Source organism: Tachypleus tridentatus, chromosome 7, assembly GCF_004210375.1.
Source record: "Tachypleus tridentatus isolate NWPU-2018 chromosome 7, ASM421037v1, whole genome shotgun sequence".
NCBI classification, from domain to species: domain Eukaryota; kingdom Metazoa; phylum Arthropoda; class Merostomata; order Xiphosura; family Limulidae; genus Tachypleus; species Tachypleus tridentatus.
This window is the reverse complement of record NC_134831.1, coordinates 106,193,811-106,212,143: the sequence shown is the minus strand read 5'-3', so window position 1 is coordinate 106,212,143 and position 18,333 is coordinate 106,193,811. Positions and strand designations below refer to the sequence as shown.

The window sequence follows — 18,333 nt, the reverse complement described above, 5'->3', positions numbered from 1 at the left end:
TGAGACTGTCCTTGTGTTTTCAGTCCTCACACTGGTATTATATATACTTTTCGGTGTTTTTTGTGTTTAATTTCTTTGCCAATTAACAGCAACAAAATTATGTATTCCATTGTTGGCACGAATATCTTCAAAATTATGAAACCCCAGCCGCCATGGGGATTGATTATTCGACGTCACTTCGGTCATCCGAACAATCTGTTTAACTCAACGTCATTTCCGGGTTTGACAATCAAACCGACTTCTAAAGCTGATAATTTAACCTGTAGTTATTGAGTTTATAGAGTAAAACTAAACTTGTGCTAAAAAATATAATATAACATTTTAATTTCCCACTCTTGATATGTGCAGTGTGTGTGTGTCTGTGTGTATATGTAGATTTTTTCGTAATTAATGTAAATAACGAGGTATTATTTGAAAATGGCGGAATTCGTAGTATCCACATGATTTACGTAAGTGCCTAGATGTTAGTGGGTTACGAACCTGTATCAAATTTCATCCTCAAACTACTAAGAATTACATCTGGGAGGCGCAGGTGAGCTCTCCGTTCACAGCACAAGAATCTATTTATTTCGCTCAAAATGATGCCAAACCTCAATTCTCGCCATTATGGATTTGAAACTTTAGAAAACGAGAATCATACGATGTTGAGTGAACACTGCGCCACTCATGCCTTCTGTTAGTGATGAACTGTCCACGTGAGTGTTTGTTTTCCTTTTCATTATTAACATTCAAATCTTTAGAAAGGTAAGAAAATCTCACGGAATATGCGTAGTTATATGCTGCGTAAGTTTTGTTGTTTTTTTTGTGCCCTTGTTATATGTAGAAGACAGAACACCAAATGCCTTGTTGAGTATAGTTTATAACTGTGATCAGGCCTCCTAGTGAAACCTTTGAATACATAAATTTGAAGGTTACCAAGTCTTTAACGAAACAGTAACTCTGGGATTATGGGATTTGGTCGTGATATTACCATAATTATTGAATACCGATCCATGGAATTTTATAACATTTCATTAGACTAATAATTTAGGTTTAATTATGAAAATTTATGGTAACCTTCACAGTAAAACCTGTTGTTACATACAAAACAAGGAATTTCTCTGTGGATATTTTACAGATATATAAACCAGTTTATTATTTGCCAACTAAATTATTTATGTGTATTTACCTTAGTACTTTGGTTTGTCAAACCACTATTTGTTCAATTTCTTGTTTTTTTTTTAGAAAAGGAAGCTTTGAAAGCTGTGTTTGTTTGTTTTTCAATGGTCCACTGGGAGGCTTGTGTGTTTGTATCAGAAACAGGACCACAAATCCGAACATAAAATATTCATTTTCTAAACTATATTTCCTATGAGTTTAATAAACCCACCAAACTGCAGAAATATGTTGAATTTTGTTATTTATCGTTTCTTAAACTCTCGTCTCGTGTGAGCTGCTGCACTCGTTATAAGCAGAAACTGGTATTTATGATATAAGAAACTGACTTTAAAAAAAAAAGGAACGTAAGAATTACAACCTGACGCACTTTGCTCGACAAAATAGTGCTGTTGCGTTTTGAACGATTGTTACGAAACAGAAAGCAAAATAATAATAAAAAAACACGTTACGACCTGAAGTCATTTAATTTTCGACAATATGTCAGAGATGATCACGTATACATACACGTTCCTTGTTCAGGACGACACCCTTAGATAGGGTTTTCAAATGCAATACAAAGCTCCTCACTTTCAAAAATTAAAATAAAAGCGCATTGTTGATGTTTTGTTCAATCTCTGTTGTGATGCTTGTGTTTGGGTGAAAATTAGTGAGTTGTAACAGAAAGACGTGGATCTTTTAAGTTAGGTTACCCACGAAAAGTTTAGTGTTAGGGTTGAGACACCTGTATATATATATGTATACCTGACATTTATTGTTCAGTTGTTAAGAAAAGAACAATGTCATAAACATTCTGTGATGATTAGAACTTGAAGCCTGTTTACACTGCGCATGTGTTATTCCTCCGATCTAATAAATAAAACATCCCTAGAGGTGATGCGAATAATGATTTTCAACACTTCAAACTAATTTAAAAAAAGATCTTCTTCTTTTTGAGATATATAGTTCAGTTGCTACATGATACAGAATACAGTAACATCAGTTTATAAGCTGTAAATAGACATGTTTCTTGAAATGTCTAGTGCCTTTCGTCATACTGTAAAACCAAAAGCAATTCGTACTCTAACATCGTTTTGATATATCTCGGTTTTGAAACGAAGTACGCGATGTTGTGGTTCATTTCAAATAAATTCCTTTAAAATATATTCAAAACCGCTACCAGTAAACCAGATTGTCCCTTCTTCTTCAAATATGGTTTTTGGGCACGTTATTATAAACAGAGAAACCCTTTCTGTCTTACTGATTAATGAACTTTCAGGAATATAAACGTATACAGTTTTATCACAATGCAACGTCTATAAACTGTGGGAAGTCTGAGGATTATAACTCAAAAAAAAATTGGGTTTTCGATTGAGTAACTTTGTGTAAAACAACAAACGAATGAATCCAGATAAGTTTTTCATTTTTTGCGGAAAGATCACATGTTTTCGGAAAGATGAAGGAACAAATTATCGCACGTGACGCGAAACAAATCAACAACATAATCGTTCATTGCGTTTTGTTTTCTCTTTCCGACTTTTATTCACTTCTACGTCTCTTTAGTAAACTGGTAATGTAACTTAGTTAATATGTGCTCTATTTTAAACTGCTTGTGTTGTCGTTGTTGCTCTAAACTGTTGAGATTTTCGTAAATATTTGTTAGTGTATATGTATAAAATTAGAAAAACGAACAGTAACTTACATGACTCGTATTCCGATATAAATTTGTACATTCAAAAGTCGCGAAATTCTTAGGCTAATTACACTTCGTGCAAATGCCTGAGGTCCGACGAAAAATTTGTTTGAAAAATCTGTTTACTAAATCAACAAGTGTTGATAATGCAGACAGTGAAGTGTAAACTGGTGATATATCAGCTGTTCTGTTTGTTAGCCACAAACCCTTAAGAAATACCAGTATCGACGTCTATTTCATCAAGAAGTGAAATCCCAAAAGATGGATGAAGACGTGTCAGTTTCTTCTTGACACACCAGCTCAATTAAATAATTATTGTTACCATAGAGACAGTAATGATGCGTTACCGTAGTGACAATGATAATGCGTATTATCTGTGGCGTGCTCAGAAAATATTGATCTTATGTTTGCCTCTGGTGGATATTTATAGATTGTTTTAATTATAGTGGTTAGTTTGTTTGTTTTTTTTCTGTTAAATGGTTTAATTAGCGTCACCCTAACTGGCTTAATAAGTTTTAACTAGTGGTACTAATATTCAAGTTCGTTTTGTTTTTTGTTGTTGCACTGCCTTCAACTAGTTCAGAGGTTTTATCGTGTTTTTTTTCATCCCGTCGTAACAGAGTGTTTTCTGAGCACACAAACTGTGCGTGTGTTTTCAGTATTAGGTTTGGTTGTTCAACGCCTAGCATGCATGTTTTATGTATATTATGTTGTGAAAAGAAATTTTATTTATGAATCCAACTTTATAAATTAAAACGTCATGGAATGGGCGGTATCTCTGCAGTTCATTTTATTTAAGTAAAGCCATGGTCACACTGTTCCACACAACTGCTTCCAGGACTTTCGTCACGTTCAAACAACAACAACAACTAAGAATAATTTCCACACGACATCACAAAATTATGTGTCCCCAACTGGGACAATGGTAAGTCGACGGATTTACAACGCTAAAATCAGGATTCGGTTCCCCTCGGTGGACACAGTAGATGTCTAATGTGTTTTGCTATATAAGAAAACACACGTATCGGATATCCATTACGATGATTTTTTAATGAGTTTGGTGCCACATGTTTTTGAAACATAACTCTGTGTGTGTGGACCCCGCCAAGTGTGTTCAGGCGTTCGACTCCTTATCCGAGAGTCGCTTGAATCCCGTCGCGCCAAACACATTGCCCCTTTTCAGGCGTTATAATGTCATGGTCAATCCCCAGTACATGTTGGTAAAAGAGTAGCCCAAGAGTTGGCGGTGGGAGGTGATGGCTAGCTGCCTTCCTCTAATCTTACACTCCAAATTAGGGACGACCAACGCAGATAGCCCTTGTGTGGCTTTGCGCGAAATTAAACAAACAAACAATGTGTGTGTGTTTTACTTATATAAAAATATAAATCAGAAGTCAGGATCCTCAGATAACATGATCCCCAAATACCAAAAAATTTTAACAAAAAATGCCACCAATACTGAACTTCATCTCACTAATCACAAGAGATTACATATATGTGGACTTGTTTTGCATGAAATACAAGTCGGTAATCATGAGGTTTGCATACGTAAAAAACATTCTTTCAGGCCTTACACCATCTAAGTTCCATATATTACAGAAGTTTGTATAAGCATCGTGTTTTAAAAGATCTTGGAATACATGAAGATGCCAATTGTACCCTCTGATAGAGTGTTACACATGTCTAAACCCCAATATGTCCTATAGCAATGGCACTTGGCTTCCTGACAATCGTTGCTATGTACTGCATGAGTAACAAAGGAACATTGTTGAGGCGCCTCAAAATCAAGCATGAGAAGCGTTAAAATAACCGTCTCTCAGTTTCTGAACCAAGGGTCGAACTCAAGTTATGGGTCAGATTACCTGATATATTTATATTATTTTTTAAAAAATTATACACACTGTTATGTTTGAAAATAATATTCGCCTCATCATAGTATGATTGTACTCTTTTTATTATCTTAGTTCAAATGCCAAGGGCTGGTGTTATTCATGCGAGTGCTGGATGTGAACGTGTCAAACATATGTTTGGTATAAATTAACTATGGGTTGTGAGGTTAAATTAGTTGCGTGCCCCTTCATCGTTGTTTTTTATTTCTTATATAACAGTGCAATGCATTTATTTCCATTCTGAAAATATTTTTGGTGTGTACGATTACAGCGCACGAAAAATGGACAGAAAAGACCGATATGAATCTTGACGAGATGAATAGGCCTATTGCTATTGGTATTAACATATCACACTGTATATAAAACTTTAAAGGTTAGCTTATTCTTGCCCATAACTTTAAAGTATCAGTATCATCGTACCATTTGTACTGTGCATTTAGAACGAACAATTTGGGAATGGTGCTTTATGCTGTGTTATTTTAAAATGTTAAAAACATGTTTTAAGTTAAATTAGCCTCATTAATTTATAATATTATAAAGTATATTTGTAGATGTAATAGTATATATTGTTTCCTGGGGGTAAGAGTAACTAACTATTATCAGTTTTTTGTGATGGAGTTCAATCATAAAATATAATTAAAACAAATCTTTTTTTCCACCTTGATCATTTAGTAACTTGAGGGCTGTTATAGTTAAGGGCTTTACAAAAAGTTCTGGATTCATAATATCTCAGTATATAAAGATTCAATAAAGGCAGTTTGTGCAATAACTTTTAAAATTAAAATTATGATAAGTGTTTAAAATGCACAATAAAATCTTATTTAAATATTTATTTAAATGTTCATTATATTTCTATTTCTAAAATCTCAGTCATTAGATGTGATGTTTCAAGGCCAGTGAAAGGGGTTGGGTTGGTAGGGTTAATGTTTTACCATATTTTAAGGCTGATTATCAAATGATATTAAACATTTTATTGATCAATACAACAGATAGTTTTACTTAATTGTGGTTTTAATTATATTTTAATGAGATAAGTAATTATGGATTTTTTAGTAGCTGATTGTGTCCTTGTAGCCTGCATAAAACAGTTAAATCTGAAATCAGTGAAGTTTGCTGAAAGTGAACCACAGTTTTCCCAGTATCTTCATTATTTTTTAAACAGTATGCAAGTTGAACCTTAAAAGATCTTTAATGATATTTCATTAAGAATCTTTTTGTTTTAAAATTTTGTCAAAGCTCCAAAATGTATTAAAGTTTCATTAAAGTTGAGGGGGGTTAACTTGTGTTACACACTCTAAAAGTAAGTTGTAACTTGCATTTATTTTATTTTAGTGTTACAAAAACAGTTTCAATCATTTTTTTGCTTACTGAAGTTGTGTGTTTAGATACAGGAATATCTTTCTCCTGCAGTACAATGTATTGTAGCAGCTCATCTGAAAACATTTGCAACAATATAATTAAAAAAACACATTATATTGTTGAAATAATAATTTGTTGTAGATGAATTCTGAGTAGTATGGGCTTCTTCTATGCAAGACCAGTAATGTTGATGTTTACATCTTTAAATGGATTGGCAGTATCTTAACAAAATGGTGGCTCTTGTTGATGTTTATATCTGTAAACAAATAATGGTATGCCATTGACTGTACTTTAATTTGGCCTTTCAGACAGCCGAAACTTTACATCATCTAAGGTTAAAATTAGATAAAAATAATATACTACATAACTTTCTACACTAAGACCAATACTATTTGTGTGAAAATTGTTTATTCTTCTGGCATGTACTGGTAGGTCATCCATGTTCTCCATGGACAGATATATTCAAAACTGAAATGGTGTGAAAAGAATAGTAAATTTGTGGCTGTTTATAGAAATGTTTACAATATGATGGATAGGTGGTCCCAGTAGTGACTTTACTCTGTTGTGGCAACAGTTAAACATCTTATGTAGGTGATATGATATTACAAAGCATGCACGGTAAACAGAAGAAAGTTAGCATAAGAAAATAAACCCAGTAACCTGAAAGGTTCAGCAAGTGATTATTTGGTTTCTTTTCTGTTATCAATATGATGAGCATTTAGTTGACCACTTGTTCTGGAATTTTCTGTTAACTTTCATAGTTTTTAGGGTGTGCTAACTGGTCTTTAATAACCACTGTTCAGAAAACAGTGTTTCAGTTCATTAGCAACAAGTTTAATGCTACTACTAAAATTCTACTTAGCATAGGTAGATATGTTGTATGTTTTATATGTTATAGGTTATAGGTAGGTATGTGTTTTATGTGTCATATGTTTTATATGTTACAGGTTAATTGTTAGATTGTATTACCTTTCACAGAGTTGTGTGTGGCTTGTTCTTGAGGCTGATTGCCTTGCCTTTGATAAATTGTCTTGTTATGGTAAGTACTACTGGCTGGCTGCCTTTCCTTTAGTTAATTGTCTTGTTATGGTAAGTACTACTGGCTGGCTGCCTTTACTTAATTCTCATGTTATGGTAAGAACTGATGGCTGGCTGCCTTTCCTTTAGTTAATTGTCTTGTTATGGTAAGTACTGATGGCTAGCTGCCTTTCCTTTAGTTAATTGTCTTGTTATGGTAAGTACTGATGGCTAGCTGCCTTTCATTTAGTTAATTGTCTTGTTATGGTAAGTACTACTGGCTGGCTGTCTTTCCTTCAGTTAATTGTATTGTTATGGTATGTACTACTGGCTGGTTGCCTTTCCTTTAGTTAATTGTCATGTTATGGTAAGTACAGATGGTTGGCTGCCTTCCCTTTGGTTAATAGCTGAAACTTATGGATGGACATATCTGAAGTCTCTAATCTTGCTGCTTTGATGTTGTGGGCATAAACTGCAGTTCATGCATAAAGTGTTGATTTTAGTCCATTACGTGTCTACTTATGTTGTTTCTTAGTGTCATTAGTAACAGTGAGATATGTGATAACCCACTTTAGATTAAAATTTCAATTACAGCAGAGAAAAATTTGTACAAGTATGAAGGTGTGATAAAGATATAATGTAAAAACAGTTATAGAGTGTGTATTAAATACATATTTGTATATATAGAATTGTGGTCTTAAAGTTTCACACTTCCATTGTTAAATATAGTGTTTTTTAGACACATACTACTATTGTTAATTATAGTGTTATATATTCAAACATCTAACACTGCCCTCTACATTCCAACACTCAGTTACACAACCCCTTTCAAACGTGGTCAGCTTCCGGTCTGTTACCTCTTTCTTTCTTTGTGAACCTGACGATGACTGAAGAAGGTCAAAACCTTGTTCGCTCCTCTACATAAAATATTTTCTCAACCCAGACGAGCCATTTTTACATATATATTTTTGGGATGCTTTTCATAACTCTCCCACACTCTTGATGTGCATTGCTTTTCAGCAGGCCTGTGTACATGCTCGGTGGGTAAGACATTAAAGCCAGAAGAAATCTTGTATTAAGTTCACAACCAGCATATCTTCTACCACCAGTTCCAAAGTTATATGGGACAAGATTTGAAAGGTCAGTGGGCAATATAATTATGTCCCCCCTCTCAATCTTGCTCTCTGATAGCCAGGAAGCAGCTGATACTCTAGGTGAAAGATTTTGCCAGATATCTAGCATTTCTACTTCTTCCTCCACCTTCTTAGCCATCAAGACTCGGCAGAGCAATCACCTTTTTTTTTGAGCTGATTGTCTCTATGACTATAAACTTCCCTTTACACTGGTAGAACTCAAACTGGCCCTTTATCGGTCTGGCAGTACATTGATTGGACCTGATGATGTACACTTTAAAATGATGCCCCATCTATCTCTTGCTATTCTTCTGATTGATTTTAACTGGATCTGGTTGGAGAATGTTTTTCCTGATGCCTGGCACCAGGCTATTGTCCTAACTTTCTCTAAGCCTGGGAAGGATCCCAAGATTCTTTCAAACTACAATCCAATTGCTTTGATGAGCTGTCTCTGTAAGACCTTTAGAGAGGATGGTTAATGCTCGTCTTGTTCCGTTTTTCAAATCAAACAACCTCCTCTTGCCTACCCAGTGTGAGTTTTGACAACAGTGCTCCACTATGGACCACCTGATTTGACTTGAAACGTCAATCGCAAAAGCCTTTCTCAAACGACAACATCTTGTGTCATTATTCTTTGACATTGAGAAGGCTTATGAAACAACCTGGAGGTATGGCATTTTGGAAGACCTCCATATATATGGGTTACGTGGCAATTTTCCCATTTTGTTTAAAATTTCTTAATGGACAGGAGATTCCAAGTTCGTGTGGGTTCGACACTTTCCCATTCTTTTCTACAGGAATTTGGAGTCCTTCAGGGCTGTGTTTTGAGTGTCACACTTTTCAGTATAAAGATTAATGCCATCACTGAACAAATCTCTCTCACTGTTGCAAATGGGCTCTATTTCAATAATTTTCACATCTTATGTCAGTCATCGAACATGAGATTTATTGAGCAGCAGCTATAGATTGCCCTCAATTGTTTACTGAAGCGGACCACAGCAAATGGCTGTAACTTCTTTCTCTCTAAAACCATTTGCATGCACTTTTACCACCAATGGGTTATTCATCCTGAACCTGAACTCCATATTGGTGAAGTTGTGCTGCCTGTGGTCCCTGAGACTAGGTTCGTGGGGCTTATCTTTGATCATAAGCTGACTTTTATACCACACATCAAGCAGCTACGGGCCAAATGTCAAAGAGCACTGAACATCCTCCGCATCCTCTCTTCCACCACTTCTAGAGCAGATTGAAGTTTGATGCTAAAGATACATGCTCTTATTCGATCAAAACTCAACTATGGATCTCTGGTCTATAGCTCTGCCAGAGCCTCGCCTTAAAGATGCTAGACCCTTTTCATCATCAAGGACTTCGCTCTGCACTGGGGCTTTCTGCAATTCCCCAGTTCAGAACTAATGCATAGAGTGTGATGAACCTTCTTTGCATTTCTGCCATTTGCAACTGTCTTTACTATATGCTTTGAAACATCATTCCTTATCAAAGCATCCCACCTGGTGTTGTGTTTTCCTTCCTCAATAGGCCATATTTTTTCAAAATAGATGATCTGCCATTGCTTCTTTAGGCCTTTGTATCCTGGTGCAGTTATTTGAATTGGGTCTATCCTTGGATAACATTACTGTATCCACTGGACAGCCCATCCCACCATGGCTTCTTACAGCCCCCAAATGTGACCGATCTTTTAGTCATCTGAGAAAAGCAGACACTCCCGATTGAAAATATTGTCTGATATTTGCTGAACATCTTTCAAACCATCCTTTCATTTCTATTTATACAGATGGCTTAAAATCGGGTGACTGTGTGGGCTCTGCCCTGGTTTTTTGTGGTTTGGTGGTTGTGCACAGAATACCCTCTACACCTTCTGTGTTCACTGCTGAACTGTATGCCATTTATCTTGTTATGGATCACATAGAAGCTAAGCAGTACTCAAACTGCATTATTTAGACTGACTCTCTTAGTTCTCTACTGGCCCTGAAATCACTTCACCTTAGTTCACACCCTGTTCTCACTGATATTCAAAACCGACTGACCCATTTCTCTTGAAAATCTTCTTTCCAGTTTTTCTGGATACCTGGCCACATTGGTATTTGCAGGAACAAGCTCGCTGACACTACAGCTAAATCTAACTGCTCTGGCACTATCACTGCTGTGCCTGTTTCATACATGGACTATGGTCCTGTATTCAAGGCTCGGCTCTGTGCCAGCTGGCAGTCAACTTGAAATGAGCAATGTGTAAACAAGCTTTTCCAAATAAAACCATATACTGGATTTTGGCCATCTTTCTTCTGTAAGGATTGGAAAGTTGTTTTAACTAGACTATGCATTGGTCACAGTTTTTAACACATCATTTTCTCTTATCTGTAACTGATGCACCAATGTGTAGTCTGTGTGATACTCAGGTCACAGTAAGCCATGTTTTACTTTCTTTCTGTCATTATGACTCTCAGTGATGGCACCATTTTGAACCTGTTCTGTCCCAAGGTTTGTCCATAATGTTAGGCAGTGTTATTGGTGATAGTGACACTGTCCACCTTAGAAATGTTTTTAGTTTTTTAAAGGCTATTAATCTTTTTAATGCCATTTAAGTGTTTCAACTAATACATTACACTTTTTTTTTTTTAATGCGATTCCCTTTAAGAATCAAAGTACGTCAAGTTCAATTTGAAATTAGAAAATGACTGTTGTTAAAATTTTGCTACATGTCTTTAAAACTTTTATTACTTTACTTTTGAAAATGGCCATGACATCAAATTACTCAGAACCAGAACTGGAAAGGCCAACTTCAGGTGACTGACGGTGATTTTGTACTTACCTGTTGGTCTTCCTAGCAAGTTACGATAATTACAGTTATGCTACAGAAAGTTCTTTACAACTTGTATTACTGTAGTTTTTCTTTTAACATTGTAGACTACATGTAAATATTAGTTTTATGCTATTTATAATTTTTTTTAAACTTTGTTTTGTTTTACCTTAATTTACTTTTATGAATTTTACTAAATTTACTTTTTAACTTTTTACCAGATGTTTGGTGCAGATAGGCCTAGCTAATTTGTGCCAAAAAATACCAAATTAACCAACCAAATGACGAATTTTCAGTATAGTGTATTTAGACACTTACTGCTGTTGTTAAATATAGCGTATTTATACACAGACCTCTAGATTTAACATTATGAAAATAAAGTTTTATTAGTCATATTTTATTTTATTATCAGAAATGAAATCTCAGAACAAGCAGCCAGGTTACCAGGTTACCACAAATGCTGTGAAAGCTTATCTTCAGCGAAAAGAACAGGAAGAAAAAAAGAAATGTACGTGTAATTTAGTTTCAGAACAGATTGTCTGAGTTATGTTTAATGATTCTGTTCAACTTGTCTAAGTTATGTTTAATGATTCTGTTCAACTTGTCTGAGTTATGTTTAATGATTCTGTTCAACTTGTCTAAGTTATGTTTAATGATTCTGTTCAACTTGTCTAAGTTATGTTTAATGATTCTGTTTAACTTGTCTAAGTTATGTTTAATGATTCTGTTCAACTTGTCTGAGTTATGTTTAATGATTCTGTTCAACTTGTCTAAGTTATGTTTAATGATTCTGTTCAACTTGTCTGTTATGTTTAATGATTCTGTTCAACTTGTCTAAGTTATGTTTAATGATTCTGTTCAACTTGTCTGAGTTATGTTTAATGATTCTGTTCAACTTGTCTAAGTTATGTTTAATGATTCTGTTCAACTTGTCTGAGTTATGTTTAATGATTCTGTTCAACTTGTCTGATTTATGTTTAATGATTCTGTTCAACTTGTCTAAGTTATGTTTAATGATTCTGTTCAACTTGTCTGAGTTATGTTTAATGATTCTGTTCAACTTGTCTGAGTTATGTTTAATGATTCTGTTCAACTTGTCTAAGTTATGTTTAATGATTCTGTTCAACTTGTCTGAGTTATGTTTAATGATTCTGTTCAACTTGTCTGATTTATGTTTAATGATTCTGTTCAACTTGTCTGTTATGTTTAATGATTCTGTTCAACTTGTCTGAGTTATGTTTAATGATTCTGTTCAACTTGTCTAAGTTATGTTTAATGATTCTGTTCAACTTGTCTAAGTTATGTTTAATGATTCTGTTCAACTTGTCTGAGTTATGTTTAATGATTCTGTTCAACTTGTCGGAGTTATGTTTAATGATTCTGTTCAACTTGTCTGAGTTATGTTTAATGATTCTGTTCAACTTGTCTAAGTTATGTTTAATGATTCTGTTCAACTTGTCTAAGTTATGTTTAATGATTCTGTTCAACTTGTCTAAGTTATGTTTAATGATTCTGTTCAACTTGTCTAAGTTATGTTTAATGATTCTGTTCAACTTGTCTAAGTTATGTTTAATGATTCTGTTCAACTTGTCTAAGTTATGTTTAATGATTCTATTCAACTTGTCTAAGTTATGTTTAATGATTCTGTTCAACTTGTCTGTTATGTTTAATGATTCTGTTCAACTTGTCTAAGTTATGTTTAATGATTCTGTTCAACTTGTCTGAGTTATGTTTAATGATTCTGTTCAACTTGTCTGAGTTATGTTTAATAATTTTGTTCAACTTGTCTGAGTTATGTTTAATGATTCTGTTCAACTTGTCTGAGTTATGTTATGATTCTGTTCAACTTGTCTGAGTTATGTTTAATGATTCTGTTCAACTTGTCTGAGTTATGTTTAATGATTCTGTTCAACTTGTCTAAGTTATGTTTAATGATTCTGTTCAACTTGTCTAAGTTATGTTTAATGATTCTGTTCAACTTGTCTAAGTTATGTTTAATGATTCTGTTCAACTTGTCTAAGTTATGTTTAATGATTCTGTTCAACTTGTCTGAGTTATGTTTAATGATTCTGTTCAACTTGTCTGAGTTATGTTTAATGATTCTGTTCAACTTGTCTGAGTTATGTTTAATGATTCTGTTCAACTTGTCTGAGTTATGTTTAATGATTCTGTTCAACTTGTCTAAGTTATGTTTAATGATTCTGTTCAACTTGTCTGAGTTATGTTTAATGATTCTGTTCAACTTGTCTGAGTTATGTTTAATGATTCTGTTCAACTTGTCTGAGTTATGTTTAATGATTCTGTTCAACTTGTCTGAGTTATGTTTAATGATTCTGTTCAACTTGTCTGAGTTATGTTTAATGATTCTGTTCAACTTGTCTGAGTTATGTTTAATGATTCTGTTCAACTTGTCTGAGTTATGTTTAATGATTCTGTTCAACTTGTCTGAGTCATGTTATGATTCTGTTTAACTTGTCTGAGTTATGTTTAATGATTCTGTTTAGCTTGTCTGAGTTATGTTTAATGATTCTGTTCAACTTGTCTAAGTTATGTTTAATGATTCTGTTCAACTTGTCTAAGTTATGTTTAATGATTCTGTTCAACTTGTCTAAGTTATGTTTAATGATTCTGTTCAACTTGTCTAAGTTATGTTTAATGATTCTGTTCAACTTGTCTAAGTTATGTTTAATGATTCTGTTCAACTTGTCTAAGTTATGTTTAATGATTCTGTTCAACTTGTCTAAGTTATGTTTAATGATTCTGTTCAACTTGTCTGAGTTATGTTTAATGATTCTGTTCAACTTGTCTGAGTTATGTTTAATGATTCTGTTCAACTTGTCTGAGTTATGTTTAATGATTCTGTTCAACTTGTCTGAGTTATGTTTAATGATTCTGTTCAACTTGTCTGAGTTATGTTTAATGATTCTGTTCAACTTGTCTGAGTTATGTTTAATGATTCTGTTCAACTTGTCTGAGTTATGTTTAATGATTCTGTTCAACTTGTCTGAGTTATGTTTAATGATTCTGTTCAACTTGTCTGAGTTATGTTTAATGATTCTGTTCAACTTGTCTGAGTTATGTTTAATGATTCTGTTCAACTTGTCTAAGTTATGTTTAATGATTCTGTTCAACTGAAGTTACTGTTGGTAAGAAAGACTTTATCATTAAGATAAAGATCATATTTAATGATCCGAAGATTCAAGAATGATTTATGTAGTTGATGTCACTAACGTATATGGATTTCTATAATTATATGAAGGTTGAATGAGAGTTTATGTAATGACTAGTTCACGTAAATATTGTCAACCAGCATTGTTTGTGAACATTATATATAATGTAGTTATTTATTATTAACCAGTTTTGTTCCTTAGAGTGTATTTTATTCAGCTACATACTTTTAACCAGTAAGAGTTTATCATAGTATATTTCATGAGATAATCTACATTGTTGTAAATATAATACAGTTCATTAAAAACATTTTCATCCTGCAGTGCTAGAAGTTCTCAAGAAAAAAGAACATTTGTTGTCTCTTCGAGCTCAGAGTTCAAAAAATTCCAAAAAAGCAAAATTAATGGCATCAAGAACAAAAGACAACAATTTTAGTGGACTCAGATTGACTGGAGACAATCTGGATGCAAAATTGGAAAGAGAAAAAGAACTCCAGAGAGAAATGCCAAAAAACAAAATTGAAAGAACAAAGAATGGACTAGAAGAACATGATAGTCAAGTCCTAAGGAAACAAAAGAGAAAGGCAGAGACTTGTGATATGAATAATAACGATGAAATGTTTACATCTGCTTTAAATCAGTTGCTTTTAAAGAAACCTCGTTTGACAGAAGAACGGCTCAAGAAAGATGTTCTGGGATGCGATCCTACAACAAACAAACTTCAAAATAATGGAGTACTGCCAAAAATCAAGCAACATCCAACTCAGATGGAAAACGTCCAGGATATTTTGAAAACAGCTTCTCACAAACATCATGAACCAGTTGTAAAGGAAAGTGAAAATCAAAGACTGATGGATGAAAGGAGAATATACATGGATGCAGAAAACAGGAAAAAGAAAACCACTGTACTGTGTAATTCTACCAAAGAAAAGACAAGACAAAGGGACAGGATTTGTAAGCTACCATGCAAAAAAGTGCTTTGCGAAAAAGGCGAAAATAATCCCATTGGATCAAATTTGCTAGCCAACTCTCGAAATCAATTTAAAGGTTTTAGATTACTTGCAAATGCCAAACATCATCTGACAGGAATGTCTGGATCAGCTGCCATGTCACAAAGTACAGTTGATTGGAAAAATCAGAATACTGATAAAAGATCACATAATGAGAAAGTATTAAATCCAAGCAAACCAAAGTCTGCTCACATTGGAGATAGCTCTACTGCCACTTTGTATCTTGCAAAAGGAAATCGTTACATTAATCACAAAGAAGAAGAAATGGATATTTTACCTCCTCATACTGATGAAAGATACACTTTAAAATTTAGAAATTTGCAAAGGGTTGGTTTACACCTTGATACAAATGATGATATACAGTCAACTCCTCAGAAGAAAAGTGGTAACTGTGAAAGTACTGTTAGCCCAGATGCAGAATTACATAAGTTTAAAGATAGCTTAGTTTGTAATGAAGTTGTTGTATATAAAGAGGATGAAATGTACAATTCTTGTAAATACACTAATGGGAGTTATGTTAAAGATTATTCAATCTCCAAACCAAACTTGAACTACAGACTTCCTGAAAACCAACTAAATAATATGAAATCTATTAAAAAACCTTGCCTTAACTACAAATTACCTCATTCACAAAACCAGCTTAATAGTAGGAAATCTACTGAGGAACCTCATTCTCATTTGATGTCAACTCATTCCAAAAGTCATAATATTAAAATAAAAACCAATGACAAGCCTAATCCTAATTTTAGAATACCTCGAAGAGCTACTTGTTCTAAAAACAATGAGAAACTTGACTCTAATAATACAGTATCAGACTTGGAGAGGTGGCCTTCTAATGCCAACAGTAATGGGAAACTTGGTTTTAATAACAGAGCACCTGATTTGGAGAGACGACTTTCTAATGCCAACAGTAATGGGAAACTTGGTTTTAATAACAGAGCACCTGATTTGGAGAGACGACTTTCTAATGCCAACTGTAATGGGAAAATTAGTTCCAGTACTAGAACTTCTAATTTTGAGAGACGACCTTTTAATACCAACAGTAATGAGAACATTAGCTCTAATAACAAAGCATCTGATTGGGAGAGACAATCTTCTAATATCAACATTAATGGGAAAATTAGCTCTAAGAACAGAGCACCTGATTTGGAGAGACGACCTTTTAATATCAACAGTAATGGGAAAATTAGTTCCAATACCAACAGTAATGAGAAAATTAGCTTTAATAGCAAAGCATCTGATTTGGAGAGACAACCTTCTAATACAAACAGCAATGAGAAAATTAGTTCCAACACTAGAACATCTGATTTAGAGAGACAACCTTCTAATATCAACATTAATGGTAAAATTAGCTCTAAGAACAGAACACCTGGTTTGGAGAGACGACATTTTAATATCAACAGTAATGGGAAAATTAGTTCCAGCTCTAAAACATCTGGTTTCAAGAGACAATATTCTAATACAAACAGTAATAAGATAATTATCTCTAATAACAGAGCACCTGATTTGGAGAGACAACTTTCTAATGTCAACAGCAATGGTAAAATTACCTCTAAGAGCAGAGTACCTGATTTGGAGAGACGACCTTCTAATACCAACAGTAATGGGAAAATTAGTTCCAGCACTAAAACATCTGATTTGGAGAGACGATCTTCTAATACAAACAGTGATAAGAAAACTAACAGAGCACTTGAGTTGGAGAAACAACCTTTTAATATCAACATTAATAGTAAAATTAGCTCTAAGAACAGAGCACCTGATTTGGAGAGACGACCTTTTAATATCAACAGTAATAGGAAAACTAGTTCCAACACTGATTTGGAGAGACGACCTTTTAATATATCCAACAGTAATGAGAAAATTAAGTCTAATAACAAAGCATCTAATTTGGAGAGACAACCTTCTAATATGAACAGTAATGAGAAAAGTAAGCCTAATAACAAAGCATCTAATTTGGAGAGACAACCATCTAATACCAACAGTAATGAGAAAATTAAGTTTAATAACAAAGCATCTAATTTGGAGAGACAACCTTCTAATACCAACAGTAATGAGAAAATTAAGTTTAATAACAAAGCATCTAATTTGAGAGACAACTTTTAATACCAACAGTAATGAGAAAATTAAGTTTAATAAGAAAGCATCTAATTTGGAGAGACAACCTTCTAATACCAACAGTAATGAGAAAAGTAAGCCTAATAACAAAGCATCTAATTTGGAGAGACAACCTTTTAATACCAACAGTAATGAGAAAAGTAAGCCTAATAACAAAGCATCTAATTTGGAGAGACAACCTTCTAATACCAACAGTAATGAAAAAATTAAGTCTAATAGCAGAGCATCTTATTTGGAGAGACAACCTTCTAATACCAACAGTAAGAGGAATATTAGTTCTAACACTAGAACATGTGATTTAGAGAGACGACCTTCTAATATCAACATTAATGGGAAAATTAGTCCTAACACTAGAATATCATATTTGGAAAGACAACTTAATACTAATAGTAGTTGTCAAGTTAGCTCTAACAAAATAGCACCTCATTTGGAGAGACAATCTACTGATACTAATGGTGATGTGAAATTTAGTTTCAGCAACAGAAGAACTGATACAGAAAGAAGGTCTTTTAGCACCACCATAAATAGGAAACTTAGTTATAATAACATATTATTTGACTTGGAGAAACAACCTCTTAACAACAATGTTAATAAAAAATGTCTTGCTAATAACAGAGAAACTCATTTAATGAAAGAAACTGCAAGTTTCAGATTGAATGAAAAACCTAGTTTTGACCATAAAACATCAAATAAGACCAAGTTCACTGAGAAACCCCTGTTTAATGGCAGGACACATATGAAGAAAGATGTTATTAATAACATATTCAATGAAGAATCTAACAATAGTCACAGAAAGCCTTATTTGCAAGAACCACCTGTTAATATCAAATCTAATAGCAGGCCTAGCTCTGACTGTAGAGTACCTTATTTGGATAGAGAGACAACTTGTAACAAATCTGGTGTGAAACATAGATCAAATGACCAGGTAAAATATATTGATAAAGAAAGGACGAGGAACAAATCCAATGAGAAACCTATCACTAATTGTGGAAGACCTTTCT

The 18,333-nt window shown here is 33.7% G+C and overlaps 1 protein-coding gene across 1 annotated transcript; it reads left to right on the top strand.

The window, feature by feature from the left end:
• Nucleotides 1–4,798: 4,798 nt before the first annotated feature.
• Nucleotides 4,799–17,320, top strand: LOC143257759 (uncharacterized). Its single transcript, XM_076516791.1, has 3 exons — nucleotides 4,799–5,053; nucleotides 11,453–11,548; nucleotides 14,532–17,320. Exons 1-3 carry the CDS (start codon nucleotides 5,017–5,019, stop codon nucleotides 17,318–17,320), a joined length of 2,922 nt encoding a protein of 973 aa, XP_076372906.1. The 5' UTR covers nucleotides 4,799–5,016.
• Nucleotides 17,321–18,333: the final 1,013 nt, after the last annotated feature.

What these genes read in the sequence shown, in the direction of transcription:
- LOC143257759 (XM_076516791.1), top strand. Translation starts at nt 5,017, where the DNA reads ATGAATCTTGACGAGATGAATAGGCCTATTGCTATTG. An exon ending in GAATAGGCCTATTGCTATTG is followed by an intron (nt 5,054 to 11,452) that starts GTATTAACATAT and finishes TTTTATTATCAG; the next exon opens with AAATGAAATCTCAGAACAAG. An exon ending in ACAGGAAGAAAAAAAGAAAT is followed by an intron (nt 11,549 to 14,531) that starts GTACGTGTAATT and finishes TTCATCCTGCAG; the next exon opens with TGCTAGAAGTTCTCAAGAAA.